The 18,931-nt window shown below is 32.3% G+C and overlaps 2 protein-coding genes across 3 annotated transcripts; one reads left to right on the forward strand and one right to left on the reverse strand.

Moving 5' to 3' along the window:
• The first annotated feature begins 803 nt into the window (after positions 1-803).
• Positions 804-1,697, forward strand: LOC105644640 (uncharacterized). The gene is made up of 2 exons (XM_012230059.4): positions 804-1,064; positions 1,139-1,697. Exons 1-2 carry the CDS (start codon positions 841-843, stop codon positions 1,560-1,562), a joined length of 648 nt encoding a protein of 215 aa, XP_012085449.2. The 5' UTR covers positions 804-840; the 3' UTR covers positions 1,563-1,697.
• Positions 1,698-1,790: 93 nt separating this feature from the next.
• SEX1 (Pyruvate phosphate dikinase, PEP/pyruvate binding domain-containing protein) lies at positions 1,791-15,024 on the reverse strand. 2 transcript variants are annotated; one of them, XM_012230058.4, is made up of 34 exons: positions 14,746-15,024; positions 14,202-14,496; positions 13,276-13,317; positions 13,032-13,141; positions 12,836-12,914; positions 12,614-12,705; positions 12,356-12,512; positions 11,919-12,134; positions 11,366-11,704; positions 11,145-11,252; positions 10,917-11,015; positions 10,675-10,815; positions 10,488-10,576; positions 9,018-9,152; positions 8,612-8,774; positions 8,416-8,505; positions 8,151-8,336; positions 7,265-7,327; positions 7,113-7,175; positions 6,962-7,021; positions 6,712-6,864; positions 6,501-6,584; positions 6,169-6,345; positions 5,973-6,079; positions 5,618-5,831; positions 5,435-5,538; positions 5,175-5,307; positions 4,889-5,014; positions 3,958-4,068; positions 3,411-3,509; positions 2,901-3,074; positions 2,735-2,827; positions 2,392-2,507; positions 1,791-2,171 (listed from the first exon to the last, which is right to left on the reverse strand). In XM_012230058.4, exons 2-34 carry the CDS (start codon positions 14,472-14,474, stop codon positions 1,967-1,969), a joined length of 4,401 nt encoding a protein of 1,466 aa, XP_012085448.1. In that variant the 5' UTR covers positions 14,475-14,496; positions 14,746-15,024; the 3' UTR covers positions 1,791-1,966. The 2 variants fall into 2 exon arrangements, with proteins under 2 accessions (XP_012085448.1, XP_020539096.1); XM_020683437.3 differs by having other exon boundaries at positions 10,660-10,815.
• Between the last annotated feature and the right edge of the window lie 3,907 nt (positions 15,025-18,931).

Genomic DNA, 18,931 nt, shown 5'->3' on the forward strand with positions numbered 1-18,931 from the left:
TAATATATTATACAAAAGTGGGTATAGACAAAATGAAGTTGCTGGGAGAAAGCAATTAGGCACTAATGTTTTTATTAATAGGATAAAAATCACAACTCGAATAATGATAATAATAATAATATATCCATCTATGACTTGTTGTGATATTGCTAATTGAGGATTATTAGCAATTAGCATTAATCTAATCTGCACATATTTTGTGCTCAGAGCATATATGCGTTTTATTCAATAGGTGGAGAGATCCATTGGAATTTGGATACTGCCTTCAATTCCTTTTCTTCATTGGAATTTGTATTTTTCATACGCTTCCACTTTGCAAGTCATTGTTTTTTTTTTTTTTTTTTTTTTTTTTTGTTATATTTGCAAGTCACTTATTGTACTTTAATAATACTGCACACTTTTCTATATTAATTGAATATATACTTTATTTGTTAGAAATTAAAATTCTTATAATTTTATTTATTTATATATTTATTTTGTAGAACCAGGAGGGAATTCCCTTTGAGCTGCAGAGTATAAAAGATTTTTTTGTCATCCCAAAAGTCGAATTTGTTTGAAGTCGTTTACTATCCTAATCAATATATTGTAGGTTTGACAATTTCCATTTTTCTTAAATGTTTTTCATATATAATGGTCTTAAATTTTTAATTAATTATACTTCATCACTAATTTTAACAGTATTGAGAACTATTTATTATTTGCATAAATCAATTTTGATTAGAATTCAGGGTACGGAACTATTTATCTTCAGCTAAGGGCACAACTGACTTTGCATATAAACAAAGTTGTGTGGGGTATTTATATCAGTCGCCAAGTGCACTCTATCACTCAGCTAAAGAAATGGAGAATCCTTTCTTAACCATTGCAGCAATTGCATTTTACTTGAGTGTTAGCAGCCACATGGTTTTCTATGGGCATGCAGTTGAATCACCCAAGTACACATTGATACACTCTGAATCAGATTATGAGATCAGGCTCTACAAAGATATCTTATGGATGTCTGCTCTTCTTCAAGGAACCTCTTCCTTCCAGTTCCAGAAATCTACCAAAGATGGCTTTCACAGGTTTACAAATTAATAATTAATTTAATATTTTCTTTAATTACACATATTCTAATATACTTGTCTTCTTCTATCAGGATTTACCAATACATACATGGAGCAAATCTGAACTCTTCTCAACTACCAATGACTGCTCCCGTCTTAACAAGCATCACAACATCAGCTTCTAACACTTTATACTACGTAAAGTTGTTTCTATCTAAAGGCAATCCTCCACAGGCAAATCCTGAACTGAATTTGCAATTAGACAGATGGAAAGCTCAGTGTATAGCAGTTAGAAAGTTTCCAGGTTTTGCTGAAGATAATAATGTTAAGAAAGAAATGGCAGGGTTAGTGGCAAGTCTAAATAAACATTTGACTACTACTGGACAGATGGCTGCTTTAGATGGTAACAGTTCCTATACCATTGCTCAGTACAATTCTTCACGAATCGCTTCGGGAAGATTAAATGAAGTGTGGATTGATGTTTCAGGTTTTAACGTAGAGGGATGTTTATATTGATGTTCTCTGCATCGTAACGTGTTTGATTGTGCATACAAGAGAAACAATGTAGGGATGAGATAGTTTCTCTGTTGTTGTGTGCCTTGTTTATCTGTTTTGAAAAATCGAATAAAAATAAATAAACATATTTAATACTAATAATAATATATTTTTTACATTTTTGAATAAAATGAAGCCAAAAAAAACTATAAATAAAAAGGTCGTCTAAGCTCTAATAACACGGCAATGGAAAAGTCCAATGTAAAAACAAATTAAATTATAAATTATTAATATTTTTCAATTGCAACTTATTCGTATCTTCTCTTTTTAATCAGTTGTCCTCTCTATGATTTTCTCATCTATATAAAATGGAATATGCCAATTGGGCAAAATTCGAAGGAGATAAAAGAAAAGAAATATGAATATTACATCTGTGGTCTTGTCTGAACCACATATAATTTACCATCCCTTATCACGCCTTCAATGTCTTGTGGAGATCCATAGAGCTCCTCAATTACACTTCCTGCACGAGCAATGTCAGAGAGTATTTTTTGTCGAAAGTTGCCGTCAGTGATCAATGGATCAGTCGAGTAATCAAGCACAACTTGTTCTTCTTCATCCATTGGAACACTGCATAGTAGATTGCTTCTAGATCAATTTGATATGGTTTTCAGGAGCCACAAACTATAATTTGGGTAATTCAACTTTATGAAACTCAATATGATTAAATCATAATTCTATCATTTATAAATAAATTCTATACTTCAAATTCATTTATATAAAGAAATGCAGATTGTAACCGATATAGCAAAGTTTCACAAAATTTCCTGCCAGTTGTAAAAGAGTTTACCTATCGTAAAGGCCTGCACCAGCATAACCTTCTAGATCTTCACCGTTGGAGTCAGATCTGAAGATGATAGAACGTCTTATAAAGAGGCCAATGGGTTTACTTGGATAACCTGATAACTGAAAATGCCAAAGATTATTAGCCCCAACGGTAGCATATTCGTAAAATATTATAAATGATGGGACTGCAGGTTGACTCGGAATTTTTGCTTTACCCAGAAATTTGAGAAATGAAATAGCTACTGTTACATATACAATGACTTGAAGGAATAAGAAGAGAATAAGCAATTTCTTTTTTTTTTTTAAGATTTCATCCTTCCCCTAGTAATTAATAGAAAGATGTTTACCTGAGGAGAGTTCAGATCTTTTTTCTTGCAGACAAAACTCAGAGCACGACCAGGATAGGCTCCTACTAGAGTTTCCCCGAGTCCCTTCACTACCTATAGTAGCATAGATTGGAAAATCAATTCCTTTCATTAGGGAAGTGTAAAAAGCACATCAGAAATAAAATACCTCAGCATATATCTCTGATGAATCTCCTGAAGATGGATTGGTTGTGTGGATAACAAATGCATAGTCGGCATTTATTATCTCCTGTACCAGGACAGCCATGCAGAGGTAATCATGGTCTAACTTTACTTTCCTTGTGCTGAAGTATGCTCTCTCATTCCATTTCGAAGCCCAGACCTGATATGGAAATATGTCAAATATCATTATCATGCACAAAAAGGAACTTAAATTTCCAAGAACTTTGCAAAGAACAATCATGGTCAGAGCTTCTCAAGGCAAAGAACAAGAAAAGCACACACGACAGGAGCAAGGAGATACTAACTATACTTTTGAATATTTGGATCTCTAGAAGGATCTTAGTATGGCAGAATCATGATGCTAATTGTAGTAACGTGATTAAAGTAGAGGAATAACTCTCACTTGTTATAAAGACATATGGATAAAAACAAACTGGTGAGGCAATCAAAGTGATGGTCATTATTTGAGATGCTCCACTCTGGTAAAGCAGTGTACCTTCTTTATAGCCATCCATGCTTGCTGCCACCGCTGTTCACCTTCATCTCCAGGCCAAGGCATGCCAGAACTTTTCATTTTTGTCTTCAGCTCTTGCACCTGAAATTAAAGATTGCCTATTAACTATCATTTCTAAATTGAACCAACCCCAATTGAAGCCCTGGTGTATTTCCATTTCATTTGACTTCCATTTCATATTTACCAATAAAAATAAAATGTTCAGAAACAACTTTGTTCTATGGGTGGTATCACAAAAAGACAGCCTCACTAAATAGGCACATAAAAACACCTGCAAGTTGAACCAAACCTGTTGTGTGTGGTCGATATCTTGGAAGGAAAGAGGATAGAGCAAGGGAGCTAGAGAACACAAAGTTAATTGCAAAAGGCTTTCTTTTAGAAAATTGCATCTCTTCAAAATAAATTATGCGAATATTCCTAGGAAATTTTAGGTTAAGCTAGTAAGAAATACGTTTCATAGATGATATCAAAGCAGGTCATACATGTTAGGTGAAATGTATATCCATTGTTATCAGTAGAAAGAACATACCAACTGAGGTGGTGCTGTTAGCTGTAAAACTGTCTTATGAATCTCCGCAAGAGCACTAAAGTCTTCCTCTCCTAACTTTTTCTTCAACTGTTGCAACTTCTTAGCCACTTCCTGCCAAGCAAGGAAAATGGTGGAGGTGGAAGAGGGAACTTGTCAGACAAGAATACCCAGAACAATTACTAGGGTGAAACCTTAGATCCCAAAATGTACACTGTCACATGCATTCAGCAAAAGCCATGTCAAAAAAAACTAAAGTTTCTGGTATAAAAACTTTCACTAATTTCATGAGAGTTGATTGTCCTAATCAAAATATGAGAAGTTGCTGACAACTAGCACGACTCAAATCAGCCAAGCTACATATTGAGGGTAGTTGATCTTGCAAATAAGCTACATATTTTCCTAGAAAATACTTTGAAGCATAAGATCCAAGCATCAAAAAATGTTTGCTCACTTTTACATGATACTTTATGGGAAACACTTACCAATTATCATCAAGAAGTGCTTGTCAAGATAACAAATCTGTACAGTATAATGAAAAAAAAAAAAGTGTAAAATGTGCATCTCACACATTGACTTCCTGGCTCTATGTTAGGCTTATTAGGTCTACCCGGTTCCTATACAGTGTCCGATTAACCCATTCCTATTTAGTTACTTAAATCTTTCCAAGAAGAATTTATCCTCATATGGCATAACCACTACAATTGGACAGATATAAGAAATAAGAAATAAAATAAAATAAAATGGAAAAAACTAATTAAAGAAACACCCCACCAGTCAAATTTGAATTGGTTAGCTATCAGCCTATAACAAACAACAAATCACATCATCTTGGAAATATTAAAACATTCTGAATTAGCATATGGTAAAAAATTGTTGCTTCACAGGAAACTAAAAATGCATTAGAGCAACTGGAAATTTCAAGATAGATTACCTGATTTGAACCATCTGAAAGAACCTTCTCGAAAACTCCAAAAGGTAATGCAACCGATGTAGGAATCCCAATCCATGATGGGACTTTTCCTTTTAGATGTGAGATATTGCGAGATTTCGCACCAACCTAAGGAAATGATCATCAGGCAAAGCATACCGATTCAGTAATTGATATTGAGAATGTTTTTTTTTATCTATTAAAGCACCCAAAAAAATAGAAAAGAAAAACGAAAAGTTGGGAAAGAAAGATATCCTAAAACATAATTTTGGATACCATTTTTCCTTACCATTTCACTGGTGAACTCCTCAGATGATATGGCATACCTGCCACAGAACTCCTTCTTGACCAGCTTTATAGGTGAAGAACCAACTTCTTTCAAGTTGGTTGAACTTGATGCTATCTCACCCTCTTTTAGTTCACTGAAATTTAACACGAAAAAGATTGAATTTCAAATCTGCAATTTCTTTGAGGGTCAGAAGCATTTATTGAATTGCAAACCATGAGACACAAAGACAGGCATCCCAAGAAAAAATAAGTCAGGGTTACCTATAGACTACATCTGCCGATGTGGGTTTCAGGGATAACAATTTCCCTTCATTTGCACGGATTTTGTCCAGAATGTTGTGATCAAAGCATGTGGCAAAGCAAACCTGTCGTTATCAACATGCACATCTCAACAGTTACCCATCCATTATTTAGAGAAATAATCACAATATAGCATGTAACTACCTTGCTATTTCTTGCTCGCACAGAAACATGGGATAGGACATCTGGCATGTCTGGTGTCAGAACTGCAACTGCACCATCTGGAATTTCTTCTTCTCCTGTTACTCGTCTTGCCACTAAAATCGTGGGGCGGTCATAAGATTTATTCTGTACTGTGAGTAACTCATCCACAACAACAACGTACCCAGCAGCTTCAACTGGACTAATAACCTGCCAACTGTTTCAGGCCAACCAAATTTTTAAGTGGCATACAGTGCTAAGAAATCCCATTATTTAGGTCCCCTTTTATACTATCCTTTATTTATATTAGTTAGAACTCTATCCCATTAATACTCGAGATAATGAATACTGCACCTACTTTCCAAGATGAGCAGTCTTCCGAAGAACTGGATCAAGTCGATTGAGAAGTGAGGACAAAGCCGCAGCTGATCCAGCACGAATAATTTCTTCTGTGAATATGTTCACCTATAATCAATTGAGAATAGCATAAAGTCCAAAATAGTTTATACACAATTAAAGAAAAGAATTTTGAGTTAAGATAATTAAAAACATACAGCCCACTGGTCCACACAAAGCCGTGATCCAAGATACTCTGCTGAGGGTTGCAAAACTTGCTGATACCACTCAGCCTTGCTAGCTAGGGCAAGGCGAGTTCTGTCAAGTACTGATTTCGCATACAATGCCCAGTGATCACTTTTACTGTTGGACATACTTAAAGCACGATTCCATCCCTGCACAAGGAAAGAAATATTAAAGACCACGGGAAGTGGCCTATTTATCAAAGAACACTGGAAATGACAAATCATATGGACAGACATAGTAAGATGTTCAACAAAAGGTAAACACTACAGCTGAGGCATCAAAGATTATTAAAATTCAACTCTACCTTCATGCAATTGATAAGATCTTCATTGTTATCCGATGAAAGTGCAAGATTTTCAAGAACCAGAGTGATGAAATGCATAATTTTCTGCAAAATGAACAACAAGAATATATAGGTCAGAGATGAAACTAAAAAAAGACATTAAGAAAAATTAAGACAATAATTGATCAAGAATAACATCAAAAAATCTTATAATTGTTGATGACAAATTTACCTCTGGCCCTGCATCATTTAATTCCTCATAACCTCTCTCGATGGCTGTCCTGACAGCAGAATCAAGAGCAATATCCAAAAATAAAAGATCCTTAAGGCGATCCTTAGGCTTAAACAGCAGTGGCCTAAGCTCCTGACGAGCTTCCAGCAAACCCTGCATTTCAAAAATTAACAACAATTGGTAAATGTTAGACTACATTTGCAAACAGTAATATCACTTCTGACTCGGCGATACTTAAATTTGCCAGTACCTCAAGAAGTGCTTCAACATTTCTATCTTCAATATGTTTCAGAACAAACTGAAGCAATTCCTGATCGAAAAGATACAGAGTATACACAGCTGGGTTTCAATAATTCTCTCTAACCAACAAATACACAAGGAAATAAAGTTGAAAACATTACTGGAAATCCAGATGGCAAGCCTGAAATGGGATTTATCTGCACTCCAACCATGAACCCTTGACCCTGAAGAGAATTGGGAATAAAAAAAAAATCTTTTAACATCATAGGAGAAAACAATCGAGTGGAAAACTTCAGCCAGGACAGGGCACTACCTCAGCTCTGTAGCCCATACAATTTGCAATAGCAGACTCAAGATCTGCACCTGAATGTACAGCCTACAATCAAATTGGAATAAAATCAACATTTTGAAGCTGATAATGAATATTAAAGGAATTTCAACCAACACCAGAAGAAATCATTTGATCTGAGGAACCATAAACAAAAAGAGAACGTTTCATTACTACTATTTCCACATAATCATGATTGATATTGCATGTTAAAATATGTGAGCTATGTATATATGCATATACATGAAGCATATGGTTTCTTCACACTATTTAAAATACATAAATAGATTGATAAGACGAATTATATCATAGTAAGCACAAAGTTCCATTTTCTAAAGAATACATGCATATGTTTCACAGAATGCTTAAATATAAAGATATAGAATACAACTGTGAACAAGTTAATGGCTGAATACATAATTTAACTGTTGAACTTTGACAAAAAAACCTTTTTGGCATTTTGAATTTTAAAAACAACCTTGTGGCACCCTAAATTTCAATTTTTGTAATAATCTCACACCTCTTTACACTAAACACAACATTTTTTAAGGTTTTTGGCCTTGATATGCAAAATATTGATTTGGTATATGGTTAATATAACTTTTGAAATGATAATATTTACATTTCTTAAAAATCCAACAAGTGTTTAATCGATCTAATCTTACAAGTTGAGGGGTTCAATGGGTCAACCAAAGTGTTTAGAAGATACAATAAGTTGAAGTGTTTAATGGGCCACAAGGTTTTTCATGAAAAGTATACGGGTGAATTTATGTATTGTGCCACAGGTTAACTACAATTTCAAGTTTAACAGAAATTTATGTAGAAACTGAGAAAATCATCAAACTTGTACTTAATGGTTTAGATAACCAACCTTCAAAGTTCTCATATAATTTCCAAGATCACGCAAAAGACCATCCTTTTGATCTCTTCTAAAGTTCGGCTCAGAATGGATAGCACGATCATAGCTTAAAAGTCGTTCTTTCGTTATTCCATTTTCATTCAAAGTTTTCCAGTATACACTGATGTCTAAGTCACTTTTAATGTAATCCATTAATGCCTGCAGGAAAAAGTACTTATGAAGCTTTTAGATTGTGAAAATCATTTAATTTAAATTTCCAAATTTATAGTTTCAATACCTGGCAGATTATGACATCATCAGGACTTGTGTTATTATGCAGCTTCTGATGCCATTCCTCCATCATTCCACCTTTGCAATCATTGTTTCTCTAGAATCAATGAATACTCACTCATATTATTCAAATGTTAAAATTCCAACACAAAGGAAATCGTAACTGTGAGCACTAGGCGATAAAGACAAGCTTAATCATTGACCTGGATAACCAGGATTTCATCCCGAATACGCTGTCCCACATCACCTTCACCTCCTCTGCCAACAGTAGACAGAATCATCCGCAAAAGCTCCCGATACTGTGGCTGACTTGTGTAAATATTCTGGAGTAAATCTGTCAGCCTATCCTGTGCCTTACTGATCTCACTGCAACCAATGAAAGAAGAAACATATTTGCATGTGAAGAATTATCATGAGTAGTTATAATAATGAATAACTATAAAATCATAACTTTTTCAGTCCAAGAAAGCATCACAGAGAACCCACTATTGGACAGGTTGAATTACTTTACGGTCATGTTTTCCAAGAATTGGAAAAAGCAAGAAATTTCACATCTCAAATGTTTGAATGACCCATAATGATTTCAAGAAAATTAATATCCCAGTTTACCGTGGTTTGACATTGTAGTTTTTGTTCCAAATAAGTTGCCTTGTGGCCATAAACCTCATCCAAACTAAGATCCCTGCAAGACCCAATTCACCAGCATCCTTTGCTGTCTCCATCAAATCTGCTGCAATATTAAATCTGAAGAAAGAAGAATACCAATTACTTCTAGACCAATCATAAAATAAGATATTTTCCAAAATCCAGATGAGCCCTGACATCAAATCAATAAATTTATGCAGCATAAACTTTAATCGACCAGAGTAAAATTGTGACAACCATCATGATGAAAGAGTTAACAGAGAGGGAGAAAGAAGAACTTCACAGTTATTAAAATAATAAAGTTCACAAAAAGGTACCCAAAAGTCTCATGAAACTTCAAAAATTTTTTCTGAAACAGTTGGAAAATAAAAAAAAAAAAGTTTGGGTCTACCTTTTTCTTATCAGCTTACAAATAGTAGTTGGGGAAAAATAAATAAAGTAAAAGAAGTATTAACTTCATCTTCATCATCGCCAACTTTTTGCACCTAGAATTAGACTGTTACCAATTCTACATTGAACGTATTTGTCAATGTGCACATAAATTTTTTATTAAACAATGTAAACCATTTTGCTATCACAGCAAGAGGGAAATTCAACCATCATAAATGAGCTAACTGATTAAGAACAAGCGTAATCCATCCTAGAGGGAAGGTTAAGGCGAGTGCATGCTGCGTCGTAGTTACTGATCTCTTGGATTAACTTGGGCGGACATATAAAGCCAAACGACATATGCCTACTTGTAGGAAAACAAGTTCAGAAGTAAAACAGAAGAGAATAATTATACGGTGATTATTTGTATAGAACTACTAGTTACTTTCAACATTTCAACAGGGTTAAGGACAGGAAAAACTTAAAGCAGATAGATTTTGATTTTCCTCACTTTCCCATGAATGTAAACGGTGCACTCATAGTATTGCTGGGAAGGGGAACAAAAACATAATAGAAGCATCTAAGACAGAGATCGCAAAGAGAGTTCAGAGCATAAAAGCTGTACAGTTTCAAACTTGAGTCCGTTATCACACAAAATGCACCATGTGGCACAATTGGAATACTCTTCATGCCATTGCAAGCTTTACTTCCTTTTTTTGCTTCCATTTGGCAAGAATCTAAGCCACAGTTCTGGGAATTGCTAACTGCCATATGATCCTAAATAACAATAAAACTAGAGACTATGAGTCCCTAGCTACTGAACGCAACGTAAATGATCCTCTGGATCACTTCCACAATCACACGCACATATAGTATTAACACCATACACAAGTACGTGACACATGAATGCAATACAGAATGAACATTTGGGATGAAGCCAAATTCTGTGCAAAAACTGTTACATATTCATATTATGGAAACTTCCAAAAAATATCATGAGAAATGAGAGGTCCTGTCAAGTCAGTAACGCTTGGTAACACAGAGAATTATGGACAGATTACTGACCGGTGCATGAAGGACTTCTGTGCCTCACTCTCCATCTCTGCAATTTTATCCAACAGCACTTTGGCTGTACCTTTTCCATCAGCAGCATCCTTTTCATTGAGAATAGTTCAGTTAATTAATGCAGAAAGGCGATGAAAGAAAAAGTAGAAAACAGTAAATTCTTGCTGAATACCAAACTGATAGGAACCTTTTGGACTGGCTTAGATCCACCGCGGAATTCAATATAAAAGTCTGAGTTTCTATTCTTTATCCAATTTCCATTAGACAAAAGCACGAAAGGCATCCCTACAAATATATCTTCTTCGATCTCCATTTCAATGGATTGGAGCTGAAAATTAAATTGAGAAAATTCTAGTGACATGATAAATTGAGAGGGTGGGTTCTGGAGCCCCATAGAACATGCAATGACATTGAATTGAATTTACATACCTGGTGAGGAAGTTCAGCGGAAGAAATATTTGCAAGTTGGGTTTCAGCAGCGTCATCTAGAGCAACTGAACCAAGAGGCAACACACTTGACGGTGGTGCCTGCAAATATACATACATTTGCAAGACAATTAATAAAAATGCTGCCAGTAACTTAATAATGGAGGAAAATGATGCTTCTAATTCAAAAGACCAAACCATCTTGAAATTAACAGTTCCATAGAAACTTACCAACCACTCTCCACTCTTTCTAGATAAAGCCCAGTGAAGAGTGACTGGATCTTTGAAATCAGTGGCAACATAAACCTTTGTCTTACCAGCAGGCTTGGTCACAAGTACCTAACAAATGTGAAAGAAGCATTAAAGTTAGAATAACTCGTGCAGGAAAAAAAACCTTGTAGTTCTTAGGAAGCAAGATGTTCATCAATAATAAATCTTTATCCGATTCTCACCAAAAGTTCTGCATCACCAAGCTTGAAGATCTTCTTGTTCAGAACAGCACCACCATCAAGTACTTCCTTTGCCTTTGCAAAAAGCTCAATTGCCGTCAAGGCCTTTGGTTCCACTGAAACTTCTTCCACTGCAGATGTAGTAGCATATTTGGTGATAACCTGTGCTAAGTCCCTCTGTTTACGCTGAATCCTTTCAGTGCTAAAATATCCTTTTTGCAGCGGCTGCTTTGAAACCTTGGTCTGGACTTCTCCTTTTGTAATCTTCTTCCTTATGTCATCAAGAGAGACACCTCTTTCCAGTTCTTTTTGCAATTCTTGTCTTGCTTCCTCAAACTCCCTCTATAAAAGCAAAAATCCATTAATGAATGTTAATGTATGAGCAATATCTCAAGCAAAATTGTGCCAATGAATATCAAAGTAATTGCATTTTCTAACAATCTCAATACTCATGCAAAACTACAAGTGGGCAACTAATAATGTTCACTCCCTCCAGCATCAGTAATTAACAAGAAACATCAGAGAATCTAACAGGCAAAGTAGAAAGTAAATTTACCTGTTGCTGCTCTGGAGAATAATTGGGTTTCCCAGCTTTTTCCCATCTAATATAAGATTGAATCTGTACTAGATCATCAGGTATCTTACTTTTTGTTAATGGTTCCTTAATTTCATTTCTATCATTTTTGTTGGTCAGCCTTGCTCGAAGGTCCTCAACAGAAATGCCCCTTGCTACTTCCTCCAATAGCTCAACACGTGCAGCTTCATATTCTTGCTATGATAAGAAAAAATTATTTGTCACAGGTAGACAATAGCATAAATTCCAAAAGATAGAACTGCAATTTACAAGCATAATAAAAGAAACGAAACTGCAATTAGTGTTTCTATCCATCCACAAATGAAAACCACGTTTTCTCCTACTATTGTCCTATTAAGACTGATGTTTAGAAAGAGGAACAAATATATAACGTTTAGCATCACAATCTCGCTATTTACCTTCTCTTGTTCAGGGGTATACATTTGTTTACCCTTTCTTTCCCACCTCAGATATGCTTGAACTTGTACAAGGTCTTCTGGAACCGAGATGTTTGGAATCATTACATTCTCTCTTGTAGGTAACTTAATATGAAAGTTCTTGCCATTATTCTTAAACCTGTAAGGAGAAACATTTGGGGGGAGGATAGATATAGCACATCAGTTCTGAGCTGTATAAGATGTATAGCCCTAGAAAAAAAGTTAGTAACAGAAGCTCACCATTTATTCCGGGCTTCATCAAATATGAGAAATTCTAAGCCTTGTATTTCAGGATCTTCAATATCTATTTTGAGGTGAGAATTGGGACCCGACTACAGAAAAACAATGCATAAAATGACAACCAGTTAATTATTCATTTATATATGTCAAACCTTTTGTTTTATTATTTGTTTGAATGAAGGACAATTAACGAAACAGCATGTTCCACTCTTTGGCACCCACCTTGACAAAAGGACTCCTAAGTGCTCTGTTCTTGTAATTTTTGGTTCCATCTGGGCGACAAGAGGGAAGTACCCAGTTTCTGAAAATATGAAAAGCAGCATAAGCAAGAAAGACAGATGCCCCAAGTAGCATCAATCAAAAAATAGAATAAATCATAATATAGATATGTGGCACTTGCTACCAAAGTCGGACTTACTCCTTCCTGTCATGTTTACCACCCCAGTGTAGGAGTAAAGAGTCACTACTATAGTTTATCTGAATATTTACTTGTGTGGGAGAACCAACAGTAGGATGGTTAACAGAAACCTGCTCAGTTAGAAAGAAGAAACTCATGTAAGTACAGCTTCTGCCTATAGCAGATTTACAATAAGCTAAAATACCAACAGTTGGAATAAATCATTGAAGCATCATTCATTTGTCAAGGGTAAACGATATTATACCTGCAATTCAACATTTCCATCAAGGTTGAATTTTCCTACAAGCTGCAGCAAGGAAAGTATTTTATTAGAACCACGTAGTGTGCAGAACAAGTAGTATGCATATGAATCATCCTCTCCCTCACTAGATTATTACATTCTTAGGCACAGAAATGTAAGTCCAAGAGGCAATATTACTCCAATGCTTTCCGAGAAAACTTAAGGTAAACAAAGCCACAAAATGACATTCATGATCAAGATAGTGCAAAGGAACAAAACAAGAAGATACCAATAGATAATGCAAAATATTTCGCACATATTTGGTTTATATTGAAAATGGAATGGAAATGGAAATGGATGTCTAAGTCCAAAAAATCTTGTTCCAGAGTTTAAATAAACTCTGTAAATTTAATGGTTGTATTAAGAATTATATTTTAAAAAATAAAATAAAAATTTCCAGATAAAATTCAAACTATTCAAATATAAAAATACAATACAAAATTTGTATTCTTTATAAATCAAAACAGAAAATTAAATCTTATTCCAAGAATTGCATTCCGTTCCCCATTCTAAGCAAATAAATCATGGCCCAGTTCATTCAATAAGATAACATCTGTGATCTGTCTGACTCTGATGAAAAAAATCTTTCTAAATGTCTACGGTCATCATTTTATTTTAAGCAGATAACGTTTAACACTTAATATTTGATGTTTCTCATCTATATTCCTAACTTTCAAAATATCCTAATTCATCAATTTTCTGCTCTTCTCGGGGTTGTTTAGCAATGAAATTGAAATTGCAGCTCACAAAAGTTATATAAAAATCCATTTCATATAAGGTAAAACACAATTAAATTCTGAAAATACTAGCACTCTTATCGTCTCTCTCACGCACAATCATTAAAATTCCAAATTAAAAACTATCAATAATAAGCATTTTTAAAAAATTACCTCGGCTGCAGGATCCATAGCTAACACAGCACGTGGAGTGACCGTAGCAGGACGAGTCGCAACGGCTAATTTTGATTTCCGCACTTTTAAACTCTTTCCATAAAAGCTCGATGAAATCGGCGACCTCCGTATTTGCGGTGGCGCCACTCCTTGAGCAGATTGGAATAAATAGTTAGCAGGAATGCCAGAAGAATTAAGCTTGCTTCGATGTTCTAGAACCGGAGGACGAACCAAACTCTGTTGCAACAATTTGTGGCCTATAGTGTTATTCATGTTCCTTGATTCACTACTTCACCTTGAAGAAATTCCAATATTAAACAATAAGAAAAACCAAAGAATAATTAAGACAACTAAACAACAACTAGAAATTCTAACAAGATTCATGAATACCAAATTCAAATACTCTGTCAACAGAAGTTACAGTGTATGTAAGTCAATCAAAACTTATAACATTCTAATTGATTTGTTCTTCCTTTCTTCCAAAACATTTTATTTTCCCGGCAAACCAAACAAAAAATAAGAATTAATCGATCAATCAATTTACCTAGATTCAGACTCCGGTGAAAGGAATATACAATCTAATTCTTAACAAGAAACTTCTGTAACTAAACTAAAGAAGTTCTGAAACTCAGGAATGGCCGCTTAATACTGTATGGTTTTTGCTGATTCAGTGAATGACTATTGAAATTAAGAGCGAAAATAAACCGAAAGATTGGCGCTTTATCGTGATTATTCGCCTCGTCTCAGCTAATTATACGGCCACGTAAGGAAAAGTAAAAAGCTCCGGGGCGATATAAATGGACAGCTAGTCACGTGCCAGAGATAGCGCGACTAAAGCATGGGATTCACCAGTTGAATAGCATGAATCTTGATATTTAATAAAGAAGTGTGGTATTAATCAATTGCCCTTCCTTTCCATTAGATTTTCAAAATTGACTGTTTCGCTTCTAGTATTTTCATAATTTTTTTTCTAATATTTTTGTTTTCGAAAAGTTCTTTATTTTAAAATTTTTGTAATTCTTAATGTTAGATATATTTTACTGTTCATGTACCTAATTTATAATTAACTTTTACTTTTAAAGATTATTACTATATATTATTATTTTATTTATCATTTATTGGTGAAAAGTATTCATACTTTTATTTACAATAATATAATTATTACATTTAGTGATAGAGAGATCATTGTTCGAAGTCCACTACCGCTATCAATCCGATTTCTCGCTAAATAGGTCTATAAAAGTAGGTAAAACGTTCCCTCTCGAATGTTTAAAGGGCTTCATATTTAGGATTTAAAGTCGAGATCTCTGATTAAAAAAAAAAAATCTCTATCATCTCATCTCACACTGAAGAGCAACATTTAACATTTAATGGAAGAGATCGTATAACACCGAATATTGTCAGCATGGCATGAGATATGATCTTGATGTCAAAATCAAGTTGGCGTTTGAATTTTGTTGCCAAATCTATTAGTAGTAGTACTTGTATATTTAGTGGCATTTAAGTAAATTCCTCGATGGAAATTTGTAGATGCACTCGATTTGTACTCATTGATAGATCCAATAAACACTAGATTCATACATTATGTTGTGACATAAAATAATAATATCTTACTGGTTTTGGAGGCAAGTAGTAGTACATTATAACACGACTTATCTTCTTAAAAAAAGGTAGTATTATTATATGATCTAACGTCCACAAAATAATGTTGAAAGGAAAACTCAGTCTTAAATATCTTTGCCTTAATTTATTATCTTCACAACTTTTATTCACAATTAATAAATTAATTCTATAAAATTAATAAAAATGAACGTGTGAGGGAAAAAAGAATACCATCAAGCAATATTTATTATTAAAGAATAATCCGCACGTGCAATAACACATGTTTTTCGTGGAATTGCCAAACTTTTCAAACAAAAAGCCGTATTTGTTTACTATATATTTTAGTTTTTCTCGATAAGTTTGAGTGCTTTTAACTCTTGTTTTCTTGAAAACTAATATTCTATAATACTATTTTTAATCAAATCTTTTATCAATATATTGAAAGTCCAACGTTGCCCACTTGAGATCCCTTGTTATGATATTATTGTATGGTGGGATAAAATTTTAATGTAGTTTTTTTTTAAGATAAATTATAAATATATATATTATTAGAAATATTATGAAGAAAATTAATTTATATGCACAGTTTAATATTAAAAGTATAGTTTTTATGTGCATATTTTTAGTATTACTTCTATTATGTAGTTTATATTAATTTCTAAAAAATTAGACATCACAATCATCTCTAAATTTATGCATTCCATGATCAAATATTTATATTATATATAAAAATAGAAATGAGATTGAGGAGCAATAATGGGATTGTCGATATTATTCCTGTGAAATTTCAGATATCTTAAAATAATTTTAATTGTAATCAATTAAATAATTTTAATCTGAAAATATATATAATATTTTTATAATTTGATTGGATTTATTTTTACTTTTTAATAGATAAATATATATAGGTAATTAAGCATTTTAAAATTTTAAATTTTTACTATTGGTATCTTATTATATCTAATTATATTATGTTATACTATTACGTAAATTATTAATAATAATTTAATAATTTGCAATAATTTATCATTATTATAATTTATAATTTAGCTTTAACGTTATTATTTTAAATATTATATGTAAATATGAGGTGTTTGAAATTTTTTATATTTTTTTGAATTTATTTTAAATGAATATATTTAGATGATTCAAATTTGGATTTACAAAGGATATGATTAAATTTCTTTAATTACAAATTACACTCTAATTTGGTTGGCCAAAAATTAAGATAAAAAAATTATTATTTTTAAATATTTTGAATTTTATTAATTATATTGATATCGTATATAATTCAAATCTTATATAATTCAAATCCTATTTTTATTAAAGAATATAATTTTATAAATAATTTTTTAAATGCTTTCATGATTTTAATTGGCTAAAAAAATAAAAGTAAAAATGAAAATTTATTATTATTTATAAATATTTAATTTGATTTATTAGATTGGTTTTTTATTTTATTGTCAAAATATATTTATTTACTAAAAGAGATTATAGTGAAAATTTTTAACAAAACATGTAAATTAATTATAAAATTTATAATAGAAGCTATGCGATGATTTTTATAAATCAATTTGATTTTTCTTTAAAAAACAGAAAATGAAAGCAATTAATGTACAATAAAAAATATATGAACCGGTACGTTGACATAAGAAAAAAATAAATATTTACTGTATCTATAAAGTGTAATGTATTTTAAAGACTCCGTCTAAATAAGAATTTATATTTTAATATTATATAAATAAAAAATTAAATGAATATAAAAAATGAGCATATAACGAGCATAACCAACGTAAAATGCACGTCATAAAAAAAATAATTTATAAAAAAAGCAAAAGGTATACCCTTAATGTCATTCAATAAGTTATAATGTAATGTAAATAAATATAGTTTTAATCACCGTTTGATAAGCAGTAATGGAATAATAATTAAATACATTTTTAATTTTTATGACTGTAAATGGGCCTAGAGTCCAACATAGACACTTGCCCAACCGGGCAAGCAATTCTTGATTCCCCTCTTTGGACTTTCTGCCTAGAACTAGAACCTTATGGCATGCAATATGCATGCTGTCTTGTATGTACACTAGCACGTGGGCCCCAAACCTTCTGGACTTTTTTACTTTCTGAATGATTGAACATTTGGAGCAATTGGATCTAAGCATGAGAGACAAAAATCACCAATTTAAAAGCTAAATAAAGGAGTTAATAACCAAAAAGATAATAAAACTAAAGTATTGCTTTGTAAAAGTGATTTTATTCTTTAATTTGATCAGGTGTTATGACAACAAGTTCAACTAATATGCAATACTGCATAATTTACAGTTGTGGTTAAATGTTAAATTCACCCTCAAAACTAATACGTTAAATTTTGTAACACTCTTAAATTTAAGAAAGATTTATCATATTTCTGAAGTTGGATTTTTCAATATCAATCATACACTTCGTCACGTTGATTATTATTCTTTTATAAATGATATGCTCTCTTATACATTTTGATTTATAATTAACTCATTTTTATTATAATAATATTATATTATCACTCATAATAGCTTGTTTGGCTGTGCAGAAAAATATAAATATATAAACTACTGTTAATTTTTTTTATGAATGTTATGAAGATTGAATTTCTTACTTACCAGGTGAATATTCTATCAGTAAATTATTGGGAGTTTGTTTGATATTAATAATTAAATTACCTTTTTGAAAATTATTATTTTAAAATTTATTAAGAAAAATAATTTTAAGACTTTTATAGTTAAATTACCATATAAAATAAATTTTAATAATTTCTAACATATATTTTTAATAAGAATATTTTTCTTTCAAAAAATTATCTTTTATTTTTAAAAAACTTTATATTTAAATATAAATTGAGTAATTGTTTGATGTTTTAAAGTCAAATACTTTATTTCTTATGCTATATCATCAACAATCAATAATTATTGAAGGGATTAGATAGAGCTTAGTCATTTCTCTAAGGTTATTTATGAGAAAAGATAATTATCAATCTCAAAACCGATTAGTTTGGTATTTGAGTCAATGGTATAATAATTTCACCATTATATTTGGCTTGAATTAATGATATCACATTGAATATAAGCAAATTAAGAATATTTTTTTGGCACA

Source organism: Jatropha curcas, chromosome 3 (genome assembly GCF_041381405.1).
Source record: "Jatropha curcas cultivar XTBG-Jc1 chromosome 3, XTBG_Jcur_1.0, whole genome shotgun sequence".
NCBI classification, from domain to species: Eukaryota; Viridiplantae; Streptophyta; class Magnoliopsida; order Malpighiales; family Euphorbiaceae; genus Jatropha; species Jatropha curcas.

Coding starts and splice junctions, on each gene's coding strand:
- LOC105644640 (XM_012230059.4), top strand. CDS start 841: ATGGAGAATCCTTTCTTAACCATTGCAGCAATTGCATTTTACTTGAGT. Junction 1,065..1,138: donor ACCAAAGATGGCTTTCACAG/GTTTACAAATTA, acceptor TTCTTCTATCAG/GATTTACCAATACATACATG.
- SEX1 (XM_020683437.3), bottom strand. CDS start 14,474: ATGAATAACACTATAGGCCACAAATTGTTGCAACAGAGTTTGGTTCGT. Junction 12,135..12,355: donor ATACCCCTGAACAAGAGAAG/GTAAATAGCGAG, acceptor TTCTTATCATAG/CAAGAATATGAAGCTGCACG. Junction 6,865..6,961: donor ATGTTGAAGCACTTCTTGAG/GTACTGGCAAAT, acceptor TTTGAAATGCAG/GGTTTGCTGGAAGCTCGTCA.